The sequence below is a fragment of the Cannabis sativa genome, chromosome 6, assembly GCF_029168945.1.
Source record: "Cannabis sativa cultivar Pink pepper isolate KNU-18-1 chromosome 6, ASM2916894v1, whole genome shotgun sequence".
Lineage (NCBI taxonomy): Eukaryota > Viridiplantae > Streptophyta > Magnoliopsida > Rosales > Cannabaceae > Cannabis > Cannabis sativa.
In genome coordinates, this window is record NC_083606.1 from 12,660,440 (window position 1) to 12,683,122 (window position 22,683).

The 22,683-nt window shown below is 32.3% G+C and overlaps 1 protein-coding gene and 1 long non-coding RNA gene across 4 annotated transcripts; both read left to right on the forward strand.

The window, feature by feature from the left end:
- The first annotated feature begins 17,380 nt into the window (after positions 1-17,380).
- On the forward strand, positions 17,381-18,855 carry LOC133038777 (uncharacterized). 2 transcript variants are annotated; one of them, XR_009688295.1, is made up of 3 exons: positions 17,381-17,613; positions 17,718-17,900; positions 18,813-18,855. It is a non-coding gene; the product is annotated as an uncharacterized LOC133038777 (long non-coding RNA). The 2 variants fall into 2 exon arrangements; XR_009688294.1 differs by lacking the exon at positions 18,813-18,855 and adding an exon at positions 18,050-18,711.
- A 21-nt stretch (positions 18,856-18,876) lies between these two features.
- LOC133038776 (replication protein A 70 kDa DNA-binding subunit B-like) lies at positions 18,877-21,702 on the forward strand. Of its 2 annotated transcripts, XM_061117072.1 has the most exons (9): positions 18,915-19,341; positions 19,479-19,752; positions 19,829-19,925; positions 20,044-20,174; positions 20,250-20,327; positions 20,434-20,578; positions 20,661-20,827; positions 20,905-21,025; positions 21,144-21,702. In XM_061117072.1, the coding sequence occupies exons 4-9, from the start codon at positions 20,098-20,100 to the stop codon at positions 21,285-21,287; spliced, it is 732 nt and encodes a 243-aa protein (XP_060973055.1). In that variant the 5' UTR covers positions 18,915-19,341; positions 19,479-19,752; positions 19,829-19,925; positions 20,044-20,097; the 3' UTR covers positions 21,288-21,702. The 2 variants fall into 2 exon arrangements, with proteins under 2 accessions (XP_060973056.1, XP_060973055.1); XM_061117073.1 differs by lacking the exon at positions 21,144-21,702 and having other exon boundaries at positions 18,877-19,341; positions 20,905-21,061.
- Positions 21,703-22,683: the final 981 nt, after the last annotated feature.

The window sequence follows — 22,683 nt, forward strand, 5'->3', positions numbered from 1 at the left end:
GGTGTGACATTTTATTTAGCAACAACCTATATGTATCTATATTAAAACAAAATAAACATATAGGCTCACACAGGCACACTTTGGATGGATCCTATCATGTTGCTAGGTCATACACAGATGAAAAAAGATTGTAAAATTTACCGGTTACAAATTATTAACTTGACCAAGGGAGCCATCTGGCAAAAAGTAACCATGGCTATTTGCAATCAAGTAATAATAGGTTTTGAAAACTTACACACAAGCTAAAACCACATACTCCTGCAACAAGGTTAGCTGGATAGTTGGAAGTAGGATTTATTTAATTTTAAATAAAAAATTTCGAAAAAAAAATTAAATAAATAAATAAAAAAATATATTTTAATTTTCGAAAAATAAAATTAAAAAAATATATTTTTAATTTCGAAAATAAAATAAAAAAAATTTAAATTTCGAAATTATTTAAAAAATAAATATTTAAAATTAAACTTACAATTTTGAAAAATTAGGTTTCAACCAACCTAAATCTCATTTCAAAAATTTGCTAACTACTTTTAAAAATTAACTGTTATTTTAAAAATTAAAAATTAATAAAAATTAGAAAAGATAAATGAAATATCTTTTCAAATTTTAAATTTAATTTAAATAAATAAAATAACAAAATTTAAAAGTTAGCAAAATATCTTACATATATTTAAAATTACATGATTATAGTTATCTTATTTTAAATTTAAATAAGGTCAAATTATTTAAAAAAAAATTAATTTAAAAATAGTTAAAATCTGGCCTTAAATTTAAAAAATAAGATAAGATATAATCAAATTTAAAAATAAGATAGATATTTACTATTTTAAAATTTAAATTACACTAATATCTTAAATTACATTTAAAAAATATTAAATTAATTCATAATGATAATTAGAATTGAATTAGGAATAGCAAATCTATAAATACAAAACTACACAAAAAATCGGAAGTTAATTCCATGAAAAAGCATGAAAAAACGAAGAAAAACGAAAAAATTGTGAGCTGTACGGACAGTTTTCGCGATCGTAGGAAAATTTCAGCACAGCTCCGATTTTTTCGAATCTTCAAAAAATCATAACTAATTCAAATTAAATCGAAATTGAGTTCTGTAAAAAGGTAACTTGCTTAATTTTTTCCATACTATCCAATAAAAATAATTCTAGAAACAGAATCGCAATTATTTTTCACGAAAATTCACAAACATCAATCAATCATCAAATAACACTCAATACAACATGATACCATCTAAAAACAAACAAACAATCGTTTTAAAGTCCAAATTTCTTGTAAATAAATCAATTACCATGGCTCTGAGGCCAGTTGTTGGAATATTATTTGTAATGACCGCTCTAGTAATATGATTAGAAAAGGCAATTAGCACTAATTTTTATTATTTTATTATTATTTGTGAATTAATTTATTTGTGGATCCCAATATTTAGAAATAAATATTTGAGTTATAATTTCTCAATTCCGGAGATTTTATTAAACTCTAGGGGTATTATTTAGCTTATATGTGAAATATGTTAATTTTGTAATTTTTGCTCGGCGACAACGGAAATTGCGATGGATGGCTAGATTGATCACATGGGTAAGTTTAGAACCCTATTTCCTAGTGGGGAATATTTTAGAAGAAATAAATTATCGGGATTGAGCGGGGTTGTGGAATTGACCATTTTACCCCTAGTTTCAAAGAAATACCTTAGTTTTAGTCTAAGGGCATTTTTGTCATTTGAAAGGGATAAGAGATAGGTGGCTTTTTGGTGGATTGACACCTAGCAAGGATACTTTCAGCCAAGGTTTAGTTAGTCCATTTCCCAAATTAGAAAATCAAAGAAAAGAAATTAAAAAGAAAACTTTTTCCTCTTGGAACTCTCTCTCTTTCTATTCGGCTGAGGCAATCAAGGAGCAAACTGGGGTTTTTTCTTCTTTATTCTGTGAATCTAAGCTAGGATTCAAGTGGTTTCATCTAAGGTAAGCCCTAGAATTATTGCTTTTGTATTTTTAAGCTTTTTCCTTAGTTTGATCATGTGATTTTGTGAAATTGGGGCTGTTAAGGTTAGGTTTGCTTAGGGTTTGGTTTTCTAGGTTTATTTGAATTGGTTTTAACCTCTTGTTGCTGGTTTTGATGATTTGAATTGGTATTGTTCAAGTTTGAACTTTGAGTTCAAAGTTTTGATCTCTAATGGCATATTTGTTTACACTGAGTTTTTCTGTGAAATACTGGCTGGGTTTTATTGTGTATGCCTTGATTAGGAGCTCTGGAGAGTTTGGTAAAGATTGGGCTTGATTTGAATCAAGGGGGAGAAATTTTTGGGTTTGCGGATGAGCCGGAATTCGGTTCGGATGGTCTATACCAACCGGTCGACCGGTTGGTGACCCAAACCGGATACGGTTGGATCCGATGCACTGTTGGGGGTTTTTCCAGAACCTTAGTTTTGGCCAATTTTGGGTAATATAGGGTATTGCCATGAGGTTTATTGATAGGGGAACATTTAGTTTCGGGTTTTAAGTCCCGGAAAGTGATTTGGCGAGTCACTCATCTGTGTTACCGTTATTGTGATTAGGGCATCCATCTAGCACGTGAATTCCGTTCAGGTCGGCCAGCACACTTGAATTCGGAAAACAGGTAAGAACTGTGTGTAATATATGATGTGATTATCTGAATGTGTGTATATGTGTTTATATATGCATGCTTGAAATATGTTAAATACTACCAACACTTGTGTGAGTGTATTGGTACAGTGATTGTTGTTAATTTGAGTACGATACAGTGATACCAACACAAGCATAGAAAATGCTAAGGTGTGTGGTACATTACTCAGTGATACTCAGTGATTGGGATAAACCCTACCAACACCCGTACAGTGAGGTACGTTGTGTATGTGGTATAGTGGTTGTACCCTGGTATTGAACGTTCATACTCATCTGTTAAGCTCTGTAAATAGGTGTATGGGCGCCTATTTACAGGTCGGAAATTATGTGGTATGTTATATGCATTTCTTACTGAGTCTGTTGACTCACAGTTTCTGCTTTCATGTGTAGGTAAAGGAAAGGCGAAGGCTGAACAAGAGTGAACCTGAGCTTGGGTGAGATTGTACATGTCAAGCAGCGCGACCTGGAGTGTTCGGTCTCGGGACATCTGGGAGTTGTATTTTGAATGTCGCTGTGCGACCTGTAAATCTGCATATTTTGGAATGTATATTTATAAAGTAAAGTTTGTAAAGTTTTAAAAATCGGGATCCCGGCACTTGTAAATATTTTATTAAATTACAAAGTTTCATGTTTAAAGCAAAAATTTTAATTTGACACGTTTTTCAAGAAATTACTTTGATTAGCAAAGTTTGCACAATAACTGAAAAAGCACTGTAGCGTGCCTTAGCATTAGGGCGTTACAATTTTGGTATCAGAGCCGCCAGGTTTGTCTACCGAAGCTTGCTATGACATGTACAATCTTCATCAGAGAAAGCTCGGTTCACGGTTCAGTAAGCCCGTACTTGTTTAGTATTTTAAATAAGTGTGATATAAAAGCATGTTAGGAAGCATATTAGATTTAAATTAAATATATTTCTTTAAAAAGAAAAGAAAGTGCGTTGCCTTTTTGCTATTAAGAGCGGTGTTAATTTTGATCGCCGTCTAACTCTCGCCTACCTTATGGATTCGCAGCTAAGTCCTATTAAATGGACGCCCCGCGAAATACAAGAAGTCAGGGTGGCATGGTTGAGGCCGGAGGCGGTCAGGGGAATCCTCAAAATCCCCGTGGTCGCGGCCGTGGCCGTGGCAGAGCTCAGGGTGGTCGCCCTGTAAATCCACCTCAAGCTCCCCCTGATTGGGAGCAAAGATTTGCTGAAATGCAAGAGAGGATTCGTCAGCAAGATGAAGAGATCCAAAGATTGAGGCAACAGGGTCCTCCCCGCCGTGCCTCCTCAACAAGTTCGGGCGTTGCGGTTCCAGCGGTGCCAGCAGAACAACCTGTTGTTGGCAACCGTATGGAACCGTTGTACGAAAGATTTCGAAAACAGGCACCTCCAGTGTTTCTGGGAGGCCCTGATGTGATGAAGGCCGAGCAGTGGCTTTCGGTAATAGAGCGCATCCTCAATTTTATGGGAGTGGTTGGAAATGACCGGGTAACCTGTGCCACTTTCCAGTTTCAGGAAGATGCCCTTGTGTGGTGGGAATTGATAACCCTCACACGGGACGTCACGCTGATGACTTGGGAAGAATTCAGGGAGTTATTTAACTCCAAGTATTACAATGAAGCGGTCCGCAGTGCAAAGCGGAAAGAGTTCACTGATCTAGTTCAGACTGAGGGTATGTCAGTCACTGAGTATACAACAAAGTTTGATCGGTTGGCTAAGTTGGCGGCAGGAATTGTACCCACGGACTTCAGTAAGAAAGAAAAATATTTAGCGGGTTTGAGTGCAAAGATCCGGCATGATTTGGTTATTACTACTACCGAGGCAACCACTTATGCGGAGATGGTTGAAAAGGCTTTGAGAGCCGAGGGTGCGGTAAAGTTTCTTCGGTGAGCCCCGAGTGACTCCGGGTGTTGGTGGAACCCCCACTGTTCCTACTCCTGTTTATGGTAGGGATGGTGGTGACTCCACCATTGAGCATAAAAGAAAGGTTGTTCCAGCTTCTGGTGGCTCGGGGCAAAGCAAGCGGTTCGTGGGAACCAAGGCGAGAGGAGGACGCCAGGGTTATTCTTATCCTGAGTGTCCAAGGTGCAAGAAACATCATCCAGGAGAGTGTAACCGGAAGACATGCTTCTTATGTGGCATGGTGGGGCATTTCAAGAAAGACTGCCCCCAGGCAAAGAAAGAGGAGCCAAAAGTTGAGGTGAAACCGGTTCCTGCTCGTGTGTTTGCCATTACCCAAGCTGATGCTGCAGCCAGTCCTTCTGTTGTGACAGGTCAGCTTCCCGTCAACAACTTGTTATTTACAGTATTATTTGACTCGGGAGCTACACGTTCATATGTGGCTACAAGGGTGATTGATCTTTTGGGTAGACCTTGTGACATTTTAGAAAGAGGGTTTGGAACCCTAATGCCTAGCGGGGAACTGGTTATCTCTAATAGGCGCATTAGGTCTATGCCGATTAGGATCGAAGATAGGGAATTGAGTACTGACCTTATAGAATTGAAATTAACTGAGTTTGATATTATACTGGGAATGGATTTTCTATCTAAGTATTCGGCCAGTATAGATTGTAGGCGTAAAATGGTGACTTTTCAAATTTAAGGTGAAGATCCGTTTGTTTATGTCGGATCGGTTCAGGGGTCTCGGATCCCAGTTATTTCTGTGTTGAGAGCTAGGGATTTACTATGCAATGGTTGTGTAGGATTTCTAGCGGTAGTAATTGATTCCAGCAGACCTGAAACCTTTGGGCCTGAGGTAGTTCGGGTAGTGAAAGATTTTCTTGATGTGTTTCCCGAGGAGTTGCCGGGATTGCCGCCACAACGAGAGATTGATTTTGTTATTGATTTGGCACCTGGAGTCGAACCTGTTTCTAAAGCTCCATATAGGATGGCTCCAGCAGAACTCAAGGAGCTTAAGTTGCAACTTCAGGGGATGCTGAATATTGGGTTTATTCGACCCAGTGTATCGCCCTGGGGAGCTCCGGTTCTTTTTGTAAAGAAGAAAGATGGTTCCCTCAGAATGTGTATTGATTATCGGGAACTAAACAAGCTGACGATTAAGAACAAGTACCCGTTGCCTAGGATCGATGATCTGTTCGATCAGCTTCAGGGAAAGACAGTGTTTTCGAAGATTGATTTACGGTCTGGTTATCATCAACTCAGAATTCGGGAGGAGGACATACCAAAGACTGCTTTTAGAACCAGATATGGGCACTATGAGTTTCTGGTAATGTCGTTCGAATTGACCAATGCTCCTGCAGCCTTTATGGATCTCATGAATAGGGTGTTCAAGGATTTCCTCGATAACTGCGTTATAGTGTTTATCGATGACATTCTTGTATACTCTCAGTCAGAAGAGGAGCACGAGCATCATCTTCGAATGGTGTTACAGCGACTTAGGGATCACAAACTGTATGCCAAGTTCAAAAAGTGCGAATTCTGGTTGTCCGAGGTGTCCTTTTTGGGTCACATAGTTGGGAAAAATGGAATTATGGTTGATCCAAACAAGATAGAATCAGTGAAAAATTGGCCGAGGCCCAAGTCTGTGACAGAAATTCGAAGTTTTCTCGGGTTAGCAGGGTATTATCGACGTTTCGTCGAAGGATTTTCTAAACTTTCTATGCCCTTAACCGAATTGACTAAGAAAAATCAGAGATTCGTGTGGTCAGATAAGTGTGAATCAAGCTTCCAGGAGTTGAAGCAGCGTTTGATAACAGCTCCGGTGTTAGCTTTGCCATCAGATCAAGAGAAATTTGTTGTGTATTGTGATGCATCCAGACAGGGTCTGGGATGTGTTCTGATGCAAGCTGACAGAGTTATAGCCTATGCCTCTCGTCAACTGAAGGAATATGAGCAGCGTTATCCAACTCATGATTTAGAGCTCGGCTACGTGGTTTTTGCTTTAAAGATTTGGCGACATTATCTTTACGGTGAAAAGTGTGAGATTTATACGGATCATAAAAGTCTTAAATACTTTTTCACCCAAAAAGATCTGAATATGAGGCAGAGAAGGTGGTTGGAGTTGGTTAAGGACTACGATTGTGAAATACTGTATCACCCCGGGAAAGCCAATGTTGTGGCCGATGCTCTGAGCAGAAAAGGTCCCGGTCGAGTGTGTACTACGGTTATGATAGCTCCTCAACTAGCCTCGGAAATGGTTAGTGCAGGAATTGAGTTCGTGGTCGGGAAATTGCATAATTTAACACTCCAATCTGATCTGTTGGAAAGAATCAGAAAGGCGCAACTGGAAGATCCCGAGCTAGTTAAAGTTCGAGATGAAGTGGTGGCCGGTCGGCCTAGAGGTTTTTCGGTCTCGAACAGTGGAATGTTGTTATATAAGGCTCGAGTCTGTGTTCCTTGTGTGAATGAGCTTAAGAAAGAAATACTGGATGAAGCTCACACCACTCCATATTCATTGCATCCGGGAACCACCAAGATGTGTCAGGATTTGAAACCCTACTTCTGGTGGTATGGGATGAAAAGAGATGTGGTGGACTATGTGTCTAAATGTTTAACCTGCCAGCAGATTAAGGCTGAACACCAGAGGCCGGCAGGGTTATTACAGCCTTTAGTCCTTCCAGAATGGAAGTGGGAGGACATCACAATGGACTTCGTAACTGGTTTGCCTAGAACCACAGGGATGTATGATTCTGTTTGGGTCATTGTGGACAGATTCACAAAGTCAGCTCACTTTCTACCTGTGAAAGTTACATATTCAGTGGATCAATATGCCGAATTGTATGTGAAGGAGATAGTTCGTCTCCATGGAGCCCCTAAATCTATTGTATCGGACGGGGATCCAAAGTTCACATCGAAGTTTTGGGTGAGTCTCCGTAAGGCTATGGGTACCAAGTTAAAGTTTAGTACAGCCTTTCACCCTCGACCGATGGTCGACGTAAAGAACTATCCAGATTTTAGAAGACCTATTACGAGCCTGTGTCATGGACTTTGAGGGTTCATGGGTTAAGTACTTGCCACTAATTGAATTCTCCTACAACAACAGCTACCAAAGTACAATAGGGATGGCTCCCTATGAGATGTTATATGGTAGAAAATGTCGTTCTCCTATTCATTGGGACGAGACAGGAGAAAGGAAGTACCAGGTCCCGAATTAGTGCAAGACCAACGAAGCTATTGATAAGATCAAGGCTCGGATGCTTGCTTCTCAAAGCGGGCGAAAAGTTATGCCGATCCGAAGCGCGAGAGATGTCACATTTCGGGCGGGGGAACATGTTTTCCGCGAGTTTCACCCATGAAGGGTATTCGGCGCTTCGGGAAGAAGGGTAAGTTAAGCCCTAGGTTCATTGGGCCATTTCAGATACTTGAGAAGGTCGGGCAGGTAGCGTATCGGCTAGCCTTACCACCAGCATTGTCAGCTGTTCATGACGTATTTCACATTTCTATGTTGAGGAAATACGTGTCAGACCCGACTCATGTCTTGAGTTATGAAGCCCTTGAACTACAACCAGACTTATCCTATGAAGAGCAACCTGTTCAGATTTTGGATAGAAAAGAAAAAGTTCTTCGGAACAAGACTATTGCCTTTGGTTAAGGTGCTGCGGAGAAATAGTAAGGTGGAAGAAGCCACCTGGGAGTTGGAATCAGATATGAGGACTCAACATCCAGAGCTATTCAGGTTAGATTTCGGGGACGAAATCCTATTAACGGGGGGATAATTGTAATGACCGCTCTAGTAATATGATTAGAAAAGGCAATTAGCACTAATTTTTATTATTTTATTATTATTTGTGAATTAATTTATTTGTGGATCCCAATATTTAGAAATAAATATTTGAGTTATAATTTCTCAATTCCGGAGATTTTATTAAACTCTAGGGGTATTATTTAGCTTATATGTGAAATATGTTAATTTTGTAATTTTTGCTCGGCGACAACGGAAATTGCGATGGATGGCTAGATTGATCACATGGGTAAGTTTAGAACCCTATTTCCTAGTGGGGAATATTTTAGAAGAAATAAATTATCGGGATTGAGCGGGGTTGTGGAATTGACCATTTTACCCCTAGTTTCAAAGAAATACCTTAGTTTTAGTCTAAGGGCATTTTTGTCATTTGAAAGGGATAAGAGATAGGTGGCTTTTTGGTGGATTGACACCTAGCAAGGATACTTTCAGCCAAGGTTTAGTTAGTCCATTTCCCAAATTAGAAAATCAAAGAAAAGAAATTAAAAAGAAAACTTTTTCCTCTTGGAACTCTCTCTCTTTCTATTCGGCTGAGGCAATCAAGGAGCAACCGGGGTTTTTTCTTCTTTATTCTGTGAATCTAAGCTAGGATTCAAGTGGTTTCATCTAAGGTAAGCCCTAGAATTATTGCTTTTGTATTTTTAAGCTTTTTCCTTAGTTTGATCATGTGATTTTGTGAAATTGGGGCTGTTAAGGTTAGGTTTGCTTAGGGTTTGGTTTTCTAGGTTTATTTGAATTGGTTTTAACCTCTTGTTGCTGGTTTTGATGATTTGAATTGGTATTGTTCAAGTTTGAACTTTGAGTTCAAAGTTTTGATCTCTAATGGCATATTTGTTTACACTGAGTTTTTCTGTGAAATACTGGCTGGGTTTTATTGTGTATGCCTTGATTAGGAGCTCTGGAGAGTTTGGTAAAGATTGGGCTTGATTTGAATCAAGGGGGAGAAATTTTTGGGTTTCGCGGATGAGCCGGAATTCGGTTCTGGATGGTCTATACCAACCGGTCGGACCGGTTGGTGACCCGAACCGGATACCGGTTGGATCCGGTCTGCCTGTTGGGGGTTTTTCCAGAACCTTAGTTTTGGCCAATTTTGGGTAATATAGGGTATTGCCATGAGGTTTATTGATAGGGGAACATTTAGTTTCGGGTTTTAAGTCCCGGAAAGTGATTTGGCGAGTCACTCATCTGTGTTACCGTTATTGTGATTAGGGCATCCATCTAGCACGTGAATTCCGTTCAGGTCGGCCTGACACTTGAATTCGGAAAACAGGTAAGAACTGTGTGTAATATATGATGTGATTATCTGAATGTGTGTATATGTGTTTATATATGCATGCTTGAAATATGTTAAATACTACCAACACTTGTGTGAGTGTATTGGTACAGTGATTGTTGTTAATTTGAGTACGATACAGTGATACCAACACAAGCATAGAAAATGCTAAGGTGTGTGGTACATTACTCAGTGATACTCAGTGATTGGGATAAACCCTACCAACACCCGTACAGTGAGGTACGTTGTGTATGTGGTATAGTGGTTGTACCCTGGTATTGAACGTTCATACTCATCTGTTAAGCTCTGTAAATAGGTGTATGGGCGCCTATTTACAGGTCGGAAATTATGTGGTATGTTATATGCATTTCTTACTGAGTCTGTTGACTCACAGTTTTTGCTTTCATGTGTAGGTAAAGGAAAGGCGAAGGCTGAACAGGAGTGAACCTGAGCTTGGGTGAGATTGTACATGTCAAGCAGCGCGACCTGGAGTGTTCGGTCTCGGGACATCTGGGAGTTGTATTTTGAATGTCGCTGTGCGACCTGTAAATCTGCATATTTTGGAATGTATATTTATAAAGTAAAGTTTGTAAAGTTTTAAAAATCGGGATCCCGGCACTTGTAAATATTTTATTAAATTACAAAGTTTCATGTTTAAAGCAAAAATTTGAATTTGACACGTTTTTCAAGAAATTACTTTGATTAGCAAAGTTTGCACAATAACTGAAAAAGCACTGTAGCGTGCCTTAGCATTAGGGCGTTACATTATTTTACCAGGATCTTAGATCTACTCACAAGTATGTTGTTTAAACACCCTAAATATGAACTTTCTAAAACGATAAATTAAACACATATAAAGTTAAGAAAACCTTACATTGATGCAGCTGAATTAATGTCTCCTTCCACTCAGATCTCTAACCCTTGTATCCTTTCTGTAGCAGAGTATAATCAAGATCTGAGCCCGAATGTCCTTCTTCTTCAAGTTTGATCCTTCACAGTCTTCCAATCTATGATTGAGTTACTGCTTGCTGTGTGTGGGCACTTACTCTTTCACTAGGGTCGAAATTGATCAAGGAGAAAAGAAGAGAGAGGGTTTCGGCCAGGTATAGAAAGTGGGGAAGGCTCAGTTTTCTGAAGAGAGAAATTTCTGTCATATTACTAATGAAAGCATGTGAAAGCTTGTATTGTGACTGAGCCATCACTTTCTATTTATAGGCAACTACTAGGTTTAGGTTAGAAATTATTTGGCATTAAAATAATGAAAATATTAATTTGAAATCCCACATTAAGTGGCCGGCCATGGTGTTGTATTGGGCCTCACTTGATTTTGCAGTTTTATCAAATTTTATCTCTATTTTCTCAAAAACGCCAATTTTCCAATTCTAACCTTTTAAATGCCAAAACTAATTATTTAATAACTAAAATACATTATTAAATAATATTGTCATTTAATTTAATTATTAATTAGACATATAAAGTCCATTAATAAATAAATAAACCTAGAAACTCTTTTCTTTACAATTTCACCCCTACTTAGTGAAAATTCATAAAATTAGACATAGTCTAACTTTAGAATTATAATTGATCAATCACGAATCAATTAATGAGTCTTACAAGCAGAATGTTCTCAACTAGAATGGGGACCATGGATCTATATGCTGAGCTTCCAATAAGTGAACCAAATTTACCAAGTAAATTCCTACTTATTAATTCTTCGTTGAATCCACTCTTAGAACTTAGAATTGCACTCTCAGACTTATATAGAGCATATTGTATGTTCCACGATATCAATATGCTATCTCATTTAACCATTGTTATAATCTTATTGTGATTTAAAGATCCTCTATATAGATGATCTACATCAAGTTGGGATTTCTTTACCTTTCTCACCCTTCAATGTATTTTGCCCCTTAAAACACTTAGCTACCTGTAAATGGTGTTTAGTGATCTAATGATTAGTCAGTTAAACAAGAGCTCATCCATTTACTTCTATTTGCTAAGCTCGAAGGGAATCATCACTTGACTTCTATACACCAGTAGAAGCTATAGATTCCATATATATGTTCAGCACTCCCACTCAATCATACTATCATGTTCCCAAAATATACGTATTACCCTGACCCAAAAGTAGGCTTAACTAATAAATCAAAGAACATGAATAGCACTCCTGAGTTGAGCCCAAGCATATCAGGATTTAGATTCTTTTAATCTTAAGATCAACTACTGATATTGACTTGGAAAGATATGTATAACGGTAAGTTTGTAATATCTTAACTTAGTTGCAATATCGGTCCAGTCCAATGTATACTCCATACATTCGAAACTAGTATACTTTATTAATGTCCTGGAAAGAACATAACACTTACTCCAAGTGTAAGTACACATCATCGCTGATTATCACATTAGTGTAAATCCAATAACACTGATGAAACAGGGACCAATACTTTTGATTCATATGATCACAATCACATTCCACTGTGTTGACGATACTGTAATTGTGAATAAACATATGATCTGGATTTAACTGATTCTGTGTGTAAATGTAATAAACATATTTAAACATATTAAACCATTAGCATGTAGAATTCACGCAAACATCAATCACTTCAAATTTCTTATATTGATAACTAATCAGATTGTAAAGAGTTTTATTTAGGGCATAAAACCCAACACATATATCCAAAAAAAAAAAATTATCCTATCATCATATCTGCATTAAAGGTTTGACTGGTAATAAATTTAGATGGAATTTATCATTTCAAAACTTATGGACATTTGTAATTACTTGATTTGTAGAGTTTTGAAATAAATAAATATTAACTTTCTCTACAATGAGTCTTAGAGAAATTTCAACTTTTATGGATAAATATGCTTCTTAGCTATAAAATCTAACAAAGTCAAATATATCATATACACTCACTCACTGATTACTCACATCTAGCTGGCTCTCTATTTCATGCTGTAATAGTTCTCATGGAAATTTAAAGAAGTCAAATAAATGTTCTCTCTCTATTTCAGTTGCAGCTGAATGTTTCTTTGGTTGCATTCTTTGCTTGTTTCAAGTTGTATACTAGTTCATCATATTTGCAGTTCATTGAGATGAATTGGTCATTGACTTCGTAATTGACATAATTCATTCATTGATCAAAATATCCATTGTAAAACATGACAAATGGAATTGCATCATGTACTTGAGAATTTGAAAATTCATTTATGGCTATGCAACTGTGATGCAACTTTTTTGAAACATAATAATCTAGAATAGTATTTGCACATACATGACTCTATCTACATGTGAATTCACTATTCTATTCGTAATTTATTATGAACAAATTCACCATTCAAAATCTGGAAAACAATAAAAATAGAATGGGATAAACTTTTAGCTGTAGTATTGATATTTTTTTAGACTATATCTGATTTGGATTAATTGGGAGCTCCAAATCTATTTGTTAGAGATCTACTTTTTACGAATTTAAAAATTGATATTAGGAGGATTAGTTTTCTGCGAATTAAATCAAAATTTAAGGTTGAATTTTAGTTTCGAACTAGTTTTTCTGCACTTTTTTCATCAATATGAACAACATGTGTTTGGATTGATTCTGGTCTTCTTCTCAGGTAAAGTTGCCAGAATTAATGGTGGTTCTTTGTCTGGCTTAGTTTCTTTTTGGTTGGCCTACTGGTTTAGTTGCTAGAAGGTGTCATTGTTGAAGAAGGTTGTTCATAGTACTGAATGGTAAGAGCAAAAAGTATTTTTGTAAATTTTTGTTGTTGAGCTGTATAAATATGGGAAATTATAGTAAATGGCCCCAAATCATAGGACTATGTTAGTATATGTCCTCATTTTAAAAAATTATAACAAATAACCCTAAATCATAAAACTATGTTAATAAATGTTCTTATTTCAAAATCATTAATTTTTTTTTATTTTTTAGAATTAGAAGCAAATTATTTAAAGATTATGGTATATCTATATTAGTTTTGTTAAAATCTTTTTTATTTAAAAATTATGTCGATTTTTTTTAATTTTTTATGAGTTGTTGTGGTTGTTGGTATCTAGATTTTGTTGTACGGTATATTTCTGTTTTGTTGTATGGTATATTATTATTCTTAGATGATATTTATTTTTTATTATGATTTGTATAATAGTGGTATATAATTTTATTAGCATAATAAAAATATTTTAATGTATTTATATAATTTAATTGACATGGTACATATATTTAATTATTATTTTTATATATTTTGATTGTATGATTATTTATGTTAAATAATATTTAATTAGTTTTTATTTTATTATGGTAGTATATAATTTGGTTAGTATAGTATATATATATATTAGTACTATATATTTTTTTTATTATTTTTTGTATATATATTTTGGTGAATGATATATGTATTTTTTGTTATACAGTATATAATTTTTTTAAAATAATATTTAAATTTTATTTTCTATTGTACTTTTGTTGACATGATATATAATTTTATTAGCATCCTATATATTTTTATTTTTATTTATTGTTATTATTATTATATATTTCTATTGTAAGGTATATATTTTCTGTTATATGGTATATAAATTTTATTATACAGTATATCATTTTATTTTAGATAATGCATGTTTAGTTTTTATTTTATTATATATAAAGGTGATATATAATTTTGTTAATATGATACATATAATTTTTTAATAATATTATATTATTTTATTTTATCTTTTATTATAGGTATATACATTTTCTTGTATAGTATATGGTTTTTGTTGTCTATAGTATATTATTTATTTAAGATGATATTTAGTTTCTATTTTATTATATATAAGTCTTTTGGTATGTATTCATATTTTAATGGTGGTATATATAATTTTGTTAGTATGATATATATATATATATATATTTTGAATATTAATTTAGTATTGTTATAATTTTTTTGTGGTATATAATTTTATTACTACGGTATATTAATTTTCAGTACTACGATATATCAAATACTGCTATATATAATGATCTAATATATTTATTCATTTTTGTTACAATATAATAATATCTAATACTAAAAAAATTGTATAACTTAATTTTATTATTATATATATATTTTTAAAAAAAATATATAATAAATGTATTTTTATAATTCTTATTAGCTAATTTATTATATTTAGCCATTTTCTTAATTTTTTTTTTTAAAATGTACATTTATTAACTTAGTTTCCAAATTTAGGGTCATTTTGCATCTCAACCCTATAAATATTTATAGGGCGTGCTCAATGTATTTGTGTAATATTTTTACTATTTTAGTATATATATGAAAAAAGTCCAAATATAAATTCCAATCACAACAAATCTAGTAATAAGTATATATCCGGTATTGTAATGTATTTTTTTTTTCTTTTCTGTGGAAAAGAAATTACGTTGTAAATGTATAGTGATGGATTCTCTAGTGTTCTTTCAAATGCTTTTTTTTTTTTTTTTAGTAGAATTTAAGATAAATTAAATAAGGTTCCATCTCAAAATTAATTGATAATGAAAGAAGTAGTTCATTCATCTTATATAATAATTTATTTTCACACATTTACAATGTAGAACTAACTTTAATATTTTTTTATTTTGTAATCAAATTTTCATTGGTTCTCATTTCTTTAAGCATATCTTAATAAAGATTAAAGAAATACACATAAAGAAGGGAACTCATCGAATGTGAAGGCATAAGTTTAAACTAGGCTATTCGTTTCCAAGTTGAGATTGGTCTAATATGAAATGTGCAAGCTGTTGCTGTTGCGCCCACAGTGCAACTGCAAATCACAAGCTTTGGGGTCACTTGTTTTGAAAATTGAAATAAGAAACAGAGCCAATAAGTTAGGAATTCCCTACAAGGAGGGGTCCACACAGGGGCGGAATATATATGCTTAATTAAATTTATATATGCAAACTAATTTTTTTTTATAATTATTGTATGAAATTCTTTTGAAAAAGTCAAACTAAAATTTATAAATATTAACTTCTTTCAATCTATATGTAATTACTTTATTTATTTATTTTATATGAAAAATTTATTTGTTTTTTTTTTCTTTAAAGCATTTATTTCTTCTTTAATAATATTGATTGGCTTAGCAAGACATACCTTTTCTTTTATTTATTTCTTTTTTAATAATATATATTGATTTGCTTAGTAAGACATACCATTTTTTTTTGAGGTACCACTTTAAATTTTTTTAATTGTGTATAAAATGATAAATCTTATAACTACATTTTTATAACTACTATAAAATAATCATTTTCAGCTATGAATATAGAAAAACTGCATTTCGCAACAAGATAAAAAAAAAAGGAATATTTAAGTAGTCGTTCGCTAGTATTATACATTAAAAAAGAAAAATTATTAAAAAAATTTAGTATGGATTCACTTATAGATAACTTTTTATGATATGTAAGAAAGATGTTCTACATTTTAATTTAAATTATAAAGTTAATAAAGTATTTTGAAAACATTTATCACCTAAATTTAGAAAATAGTTTGGCCCCCCTAATTTTATATTCTGGCTCCGCCCCTGGGTCCACATATGGTGTGGGGACAAGATTGGGGTCTCTTTTTTTTTTTTAATAAAATGCATACTTATAATAGATTGGTAAATTAGACTTCCCGGTCATTACATAACAAGTTTGTAAGAATAATTGAAAGTGAAATAAAACTAAACTTCTGATGAGTAAATGCCCAGTTCGCCACATTACGACAACAAAGTTACAAGATTTACTAATATTTTGAAATTACCATATATTAGACAAGATTGGGGTCTAATATATAGAAATATATTCTTCCAGCATTGTCCTTTTCTAAGTATCACCATCATCATTTTGTCCCTCCAGACTCCAACTTTTATCACTGCCAAACCATTCTCTTTTATTAAAAAGGCTCATTAAAATTTTGAAGGACAAAATAACATAGTAATTATAGTTGGATGGTAAATTTAGAGTAAATTCACTAAATCTCATATTTTACTAGCGGTAAGATGACTATTTTACAACGATATTAAATTAGATGCCATTTTCTTCGGTCAATGAGGGACAAAATACTTATTTATTAATATCATATATACAAGTTGGCGCATTTACTAAACTGTAATTGGAATTAGAATAATCAATGTATCGGTTTAAAATAGAAAATAATCGGAAACATATTTTATTATGATATTTACTAAACTGTTCAGAAATAAAAACAGAATCATATTATTTTGTTTACATAACTAGGAAAAAGTAATCGGAATGCTTTAATTTGACAAAATTGTCATTATTAGAACATGTAATTATTTTCTAGTTTATAGATTTTTTAAGGGATATATTTGTCTTTTTTATTTTTAATTAATAAAATTAAAATTAAAATAAGGCTAAGTAAGGAAAGGGAAAGGCATTCCCTATAAAAATGGGGGAGAACCTTTCCTTTGTTTTCTTCCTAATTTGTGTGGGTTCCACTAATTTTCCCATTTCCAAAATTTAGTAAACAATTGTATGGGAATCAATATCATACCATTTATTCATATTCCCTTTAAGTAAACATGCCAACTTGATAAGTTCTATCAAAAAAAAAATATATATATCTATTCTATATAAAGTATACCTATATAACTGAAATTCTTGGTTTTTGAGAATTTTATGGGTGACTTTTAATTTTTATTTAATAAAATATTATTTATCTATAATAAAATAATAATAAATATTCTAAATTAAATATTTGAATTTGAACTGATATTTATCTATAAAACAAAACACACTTACTCGTTGATAGCATAGCGCTGTACACAAGCAAGTCCCATTTGGTGAAGAGCAATTCCAAAGAAAGCAGATTTCTTGTCTCCACTTGCACGGAGTTTTGATATTGCGCTCTTGAAAAATCTATGTATTTATTTTATATTTGTAGGTAGTGGCATCTTTGAAAAATCGTGTGGATTCTGCACCGATCCCAGCTGCTAAGAAAGCTGATATTAGGACCAAGATTGCCCTGCTTCAGGTATTTCCAACTAGGCTTATCATTGTATTCCCTTTTTGTCTATTTATTTATTCATAATCTTTCTTCATTGTTCTTGTTTAAATAAATTTGTTCTGTTGCTGTAGAGTCAAGTGAGAAAAGCACAGAAGAAGATCGCTGAACAAAATTTACAGAAAGCTATCGAGGTTACGATTATGTTTGCTGAGAATCCATTGTCAGAGGGAAAGACATACTGTATATGCAATGTCGATGTTGGCTTGGATGTAACTGCAGTTCGTGAAGCAGTCTCAAAAGTTATGAAGGACAAGGTTATTGGCAAAGTTTTCACTTTTTATTTTCTGTGTTTGTTTTTCCTCTGTTCAATTAAAACTACGTGCTAAAATACCCAATTTATATAACTGTGTTTGTTTTTCCTCTGTTCAATTTATTTTCTGTGTTTGTTTTTCCTCTGTTCAAGTTCAAATACCCATACAAGTTTTAAGGGATAAAACCAGATTGCAAAATGGCTGATGCTAAGAGGGCTTTGATGGAAGGTGGTGGGAATTTGAACCAGAAGTTTTCTGGGCGTCTGATTCCAAAGAGGGGTCAAGTCACGATGACTGATTCCAAAGAGGGCGTCTGATTCGAAAGAGGGAATTCCAAAGAGGGCGTCTGATTCCAGAAGTTTTCATCTTTTTCAAATTGTTAGGATATTGTTGATGTGTTAGGATACGTATATCCTATTTTTTTTTTCTCTATTAATTTTTAGTTATATTTTATTTTATAAATTAATTTAAACCTATAAACCTATCTATTATTTATTTTGAAAAAAAAATATCTATGCCAAAATTATATTAAATATGTGTATATCAATTCCAACCTAAAAATAAAATACGCGTATTAAAGAATATTTATATATATATTTATCAACTCAAACTCATAACATAATACCTCTAAACTATCAATTATAATTTTTCTTTATATTTTTCTTCACTCTTCGTATTGTCTTTCTCAATTTCTTTTCTTAATATTACTTTGTAAGTAATTTTCTTCACCTTCGTATTGTTATGTATTAAATCAATTAATTGTATGTTTGCATAACTATTTTTAAATGATTCAGTATGAATTATATTTTGAATATTTGCAATCTTCTTGTGTGTTTTGATTATATGATTTGTTTTTTTGTTTTTCTAATGACATTTTTCTTATGAATAATAAAACATAAATATTTTATTTTGTAGGTGATTCATACACCAAAAATAAAGAAAATTTAATAAGTAGAGGTACACTCTTAATAAAATTGCTTTGTTTTCATAGTTGTAATATATGTATTTAATAAGTAGAGGTACACTCTTAAATGTGTACAATTCAAATTAAGATATAAATTATTTAAGGTATATGAAAGAATTTTTTTTTTTCCCAATTAGTTAATATATCAAGGATTTTTTTCAATTACTTAATGTTTTAGTTAAGTTATATATCCGTGCCTTATTTTTAATGTACTCACATCCTTTTAAATTTTAGATACTAGATAGTATGGAACAGTTGAATAAATGGCTACAATATATACAGCAATTAAAGATATCACCCCAACTACAGATTTATTTGAAAACAGTTGAATAAATGGCTATAATATATACAACAATTAAATATATCACCCCAACTACAGAAAGTTGGAAGATTGAAATGAGAGTGTTAGAAAAATCTGGAAAGCGGACAAGCAAGAGTTCACCACTCAAATATCAAAAGCTTATGTTACCAGATAAAAAGGTATACAAGTAGTTTATTTACCGTTGAAATTGTAAATACTCTACTAATAAATGCTATATTTACCGAATTCTGACTATAAACACGCTCCAACAGATTATTATTTCATAAATATATTTTTTTCCTTAAAATGAACACAGGGTAATGATGTTGAAGCAGTAATATTTGGCACTGAAATTGATGCTAGAGAAAACACTTTGGAAGTGTTCCACACTTACTACATCAGCAACGCTTATGTAAAAAAAACAGCCCCACCTTTCGATAAAAAGCGAGACTACAAATATTCTTGGACATTGAACTCAAGAACAGAAATCGAAGAAATCCAAACAGAAGACAACGAGATATCACCACCAAACTATGATTTCATTCCGTTTAGCGACCTGCATACACCTAAAGAATTCAGCAAACCAATAGGTATTTACAATTTGATTTTTATATATATATATATGTATTCCTCATTAACTAACTATTTAATATTTCAATTTATTAGATATTTTGGCTATTGCTCTCAAAATGAACCCACCAAAAGAAGTCAACACTCCCTATGGACTACATACAATTCAAGAGATATATTTAATTGATGAAAGGTAAACTATACATTTAATCTACCACTATAAATACACCCTTGTGTTCATTTTTATTGTGATATATTAAATACTATTTAACAAAATTTTTGCTAATCCATTTTTTTATTTCTTTACAAAGTTGTAGCTTCAAACCAGTATGTTTGACGATGTGGGGGCATAAAGTTCACGATGAATGCTTACAAATAGCAGAAGTAATCGAAGAAAGACCCATAATATTGGGATCAAAACTAATTGTTCAAACCAAGAGAGGTTTGCATTAATTAAACTACTGATATTTAAAAGCGAAAATTCAAAAATTCAATTAACACATACATTTTGATTTAGGGCTGTCTCTATCGTCACGCGACACGAGTACCTTCAAAATCAATCCTCAACTCCCCAAGCAGAAGCACTAAAGGAATGGTAATACTCATAAAATCAAATACACATACTATTATAGCTACACATTTTACAAAAAAATTTAAATTTTTGTTTACTATATTTATAATAATACTTACTCTATTTTAAGGGCGAAGAGCAACGAAACAGAAATTAAAAACGCAATAGCAAACTGCTTGACATACGAATCTTCTCCAAAATCTTTTGTTGGATTACACGAAATAGTGACTAACATCCAAATTTCAGAGTTGACGAAAAATCTGCAACTGAATGAGGTAAAAACTACTATAATATTTACTTTATGAAACTTTCGTTTCAATATCTTACTATTATTAACACCATTTGATTTGAATGTAGAAAAAATATTTTTGGATTGAGGCGGCAATAAAAATAACTGACACTCTCCAGAATTTTTATTACATGTCATGTGACGCATGTCATAAAAAAATAGATTTATACAATCGCGATGAAAAAATCATATGTGACAAGCCAACATGCGGCCAAGAAGGATTTCCTACACCACGGTATATTACAAAAAACTGTTATTGAAATTAAGTTAAAATAAAAAAATATACTAACAATCTTATAATGCATTTTACAGTGCTATAGCATATGTTGAACTTGATGACAATACAAAGAGCCTATCTGCTGTCATGTTCGCAGATATTGTCGAAAAAATATTTTCGTGTAATGCTGCCCAACTAATGAACTATACTGCAGAGGTGTAGTTTTTAAAAAATTAAATAGTTTTACATGCCTTTCATAAGTTGATTTTTTAATTAAATAAATTATGCACATCATGACTAATCATCTTAAATGAAAATACATCACTGTTTGCAGGAACACCGCCGCTTTGTCGACACTACCATAATCAATTTATCAAAGAAAAAATGGATAATCCAGATATATGCGGACCCGGCTAGAATGAAAAGTGCAAAATACAAAAATTACACTATTGTCTCTATCAAAGAAAATGAAGATTGAAATCCACCAATGACTATCATTAGTTTTTTTATCTACAATTTTTAGACTAATGCTATCTTCAATTATCAACAATTTAGAGTTTGATTTTTAATTTTCTTTTTATCTTGCCCCCATTTAAGTAATATTTCTTTAATTATTGGAACATCAATTTTTAGTTTATTTTTGGATTAACTTAAGAACATATTTAAATCATTAAGCCTTCTTAAATACTAATATATTGCATTCAATATTCACTTTTAATTGACAACATTATAAACTATAATATTTAGATACACATAATAATAATCTCACCTAATAACTAATAATATTTTTTCTTTAATTTTTAATCGTATCACTTTCAAATAACATAGAAAAAACTAGCATAAAATTTACTATACGTGCCTCGCACGTTGCTTTTTGCTAGTATATATATATATATATATATATATATATCTTTATATATTAAAAGTGCCTATTTAATGGCATTTCTTGGTTTAACAGAATATACTTTAAAAATAAAAGAATATTCTGTTAAATTTAACGTTAATAGATTTGATCTTCCCTTAACAAATAAACCCAAACAATTAAACCCAAACAATTAAACAATCTTTTTTTAAATTAAAAAAAAAATCATTTTATCCACATATCTCTCTAACAAAACGTATATCCCCATTTTGACATCTCTCTAAATAAAATCATCTTAGCCACATATCTCTCTAAAAAAAATCATCTTTTTTTTTAAAAAAAAAAATTGATTTTTTTTGTTATTTTTTTTTAAAAAAAAATTTACACGATTTTTTTGATGAATTATTACGCTTTAGCTTACAACTTATACATTTGAATTTCAATTTCAAAATTTCAAAAAATTTAAAAATAAACCCAAAAAATTAAACAATCTTTTTTTGAATTAAAAAAAATTATCAATATAAAATTTAAACTCGATATTAAAAAATACATTTTTTTTCTAGAAATATAAAGCTACAAATTAATTTTATTAACCATCATCAATATAAATATTCAAGTATGAATAAATCAGAACAAATAAATATTCAAGTATTTCAATAAATTCATAAACAAATAAATCAGAACAATTCAAAATCTCAAATCAAAAACTTACATAAAACTAATATTTACGTGGCTCGCCACGTAACTCTCATCTAGTATATATATACACTTCTTGTTGTACATGCAAGTTATTAGTGCCAACTTGATTATTTTTTGGCAAAGTAATATGCATTCCATTCAAGTCGTTCAATTGGCTTTTGATAAGTTTTGTGTAATTTTAGGACTTTCAATTAATAAAAATAAATCTCAAAACAGTAAGAGGTAAATTTTGAAGGATATTCAAATGGTTAAATGTATCTTTCCTTTAAGGTACTTTGGTGTTAATTTGAGACCGACCAAATAGAAAGCCTCT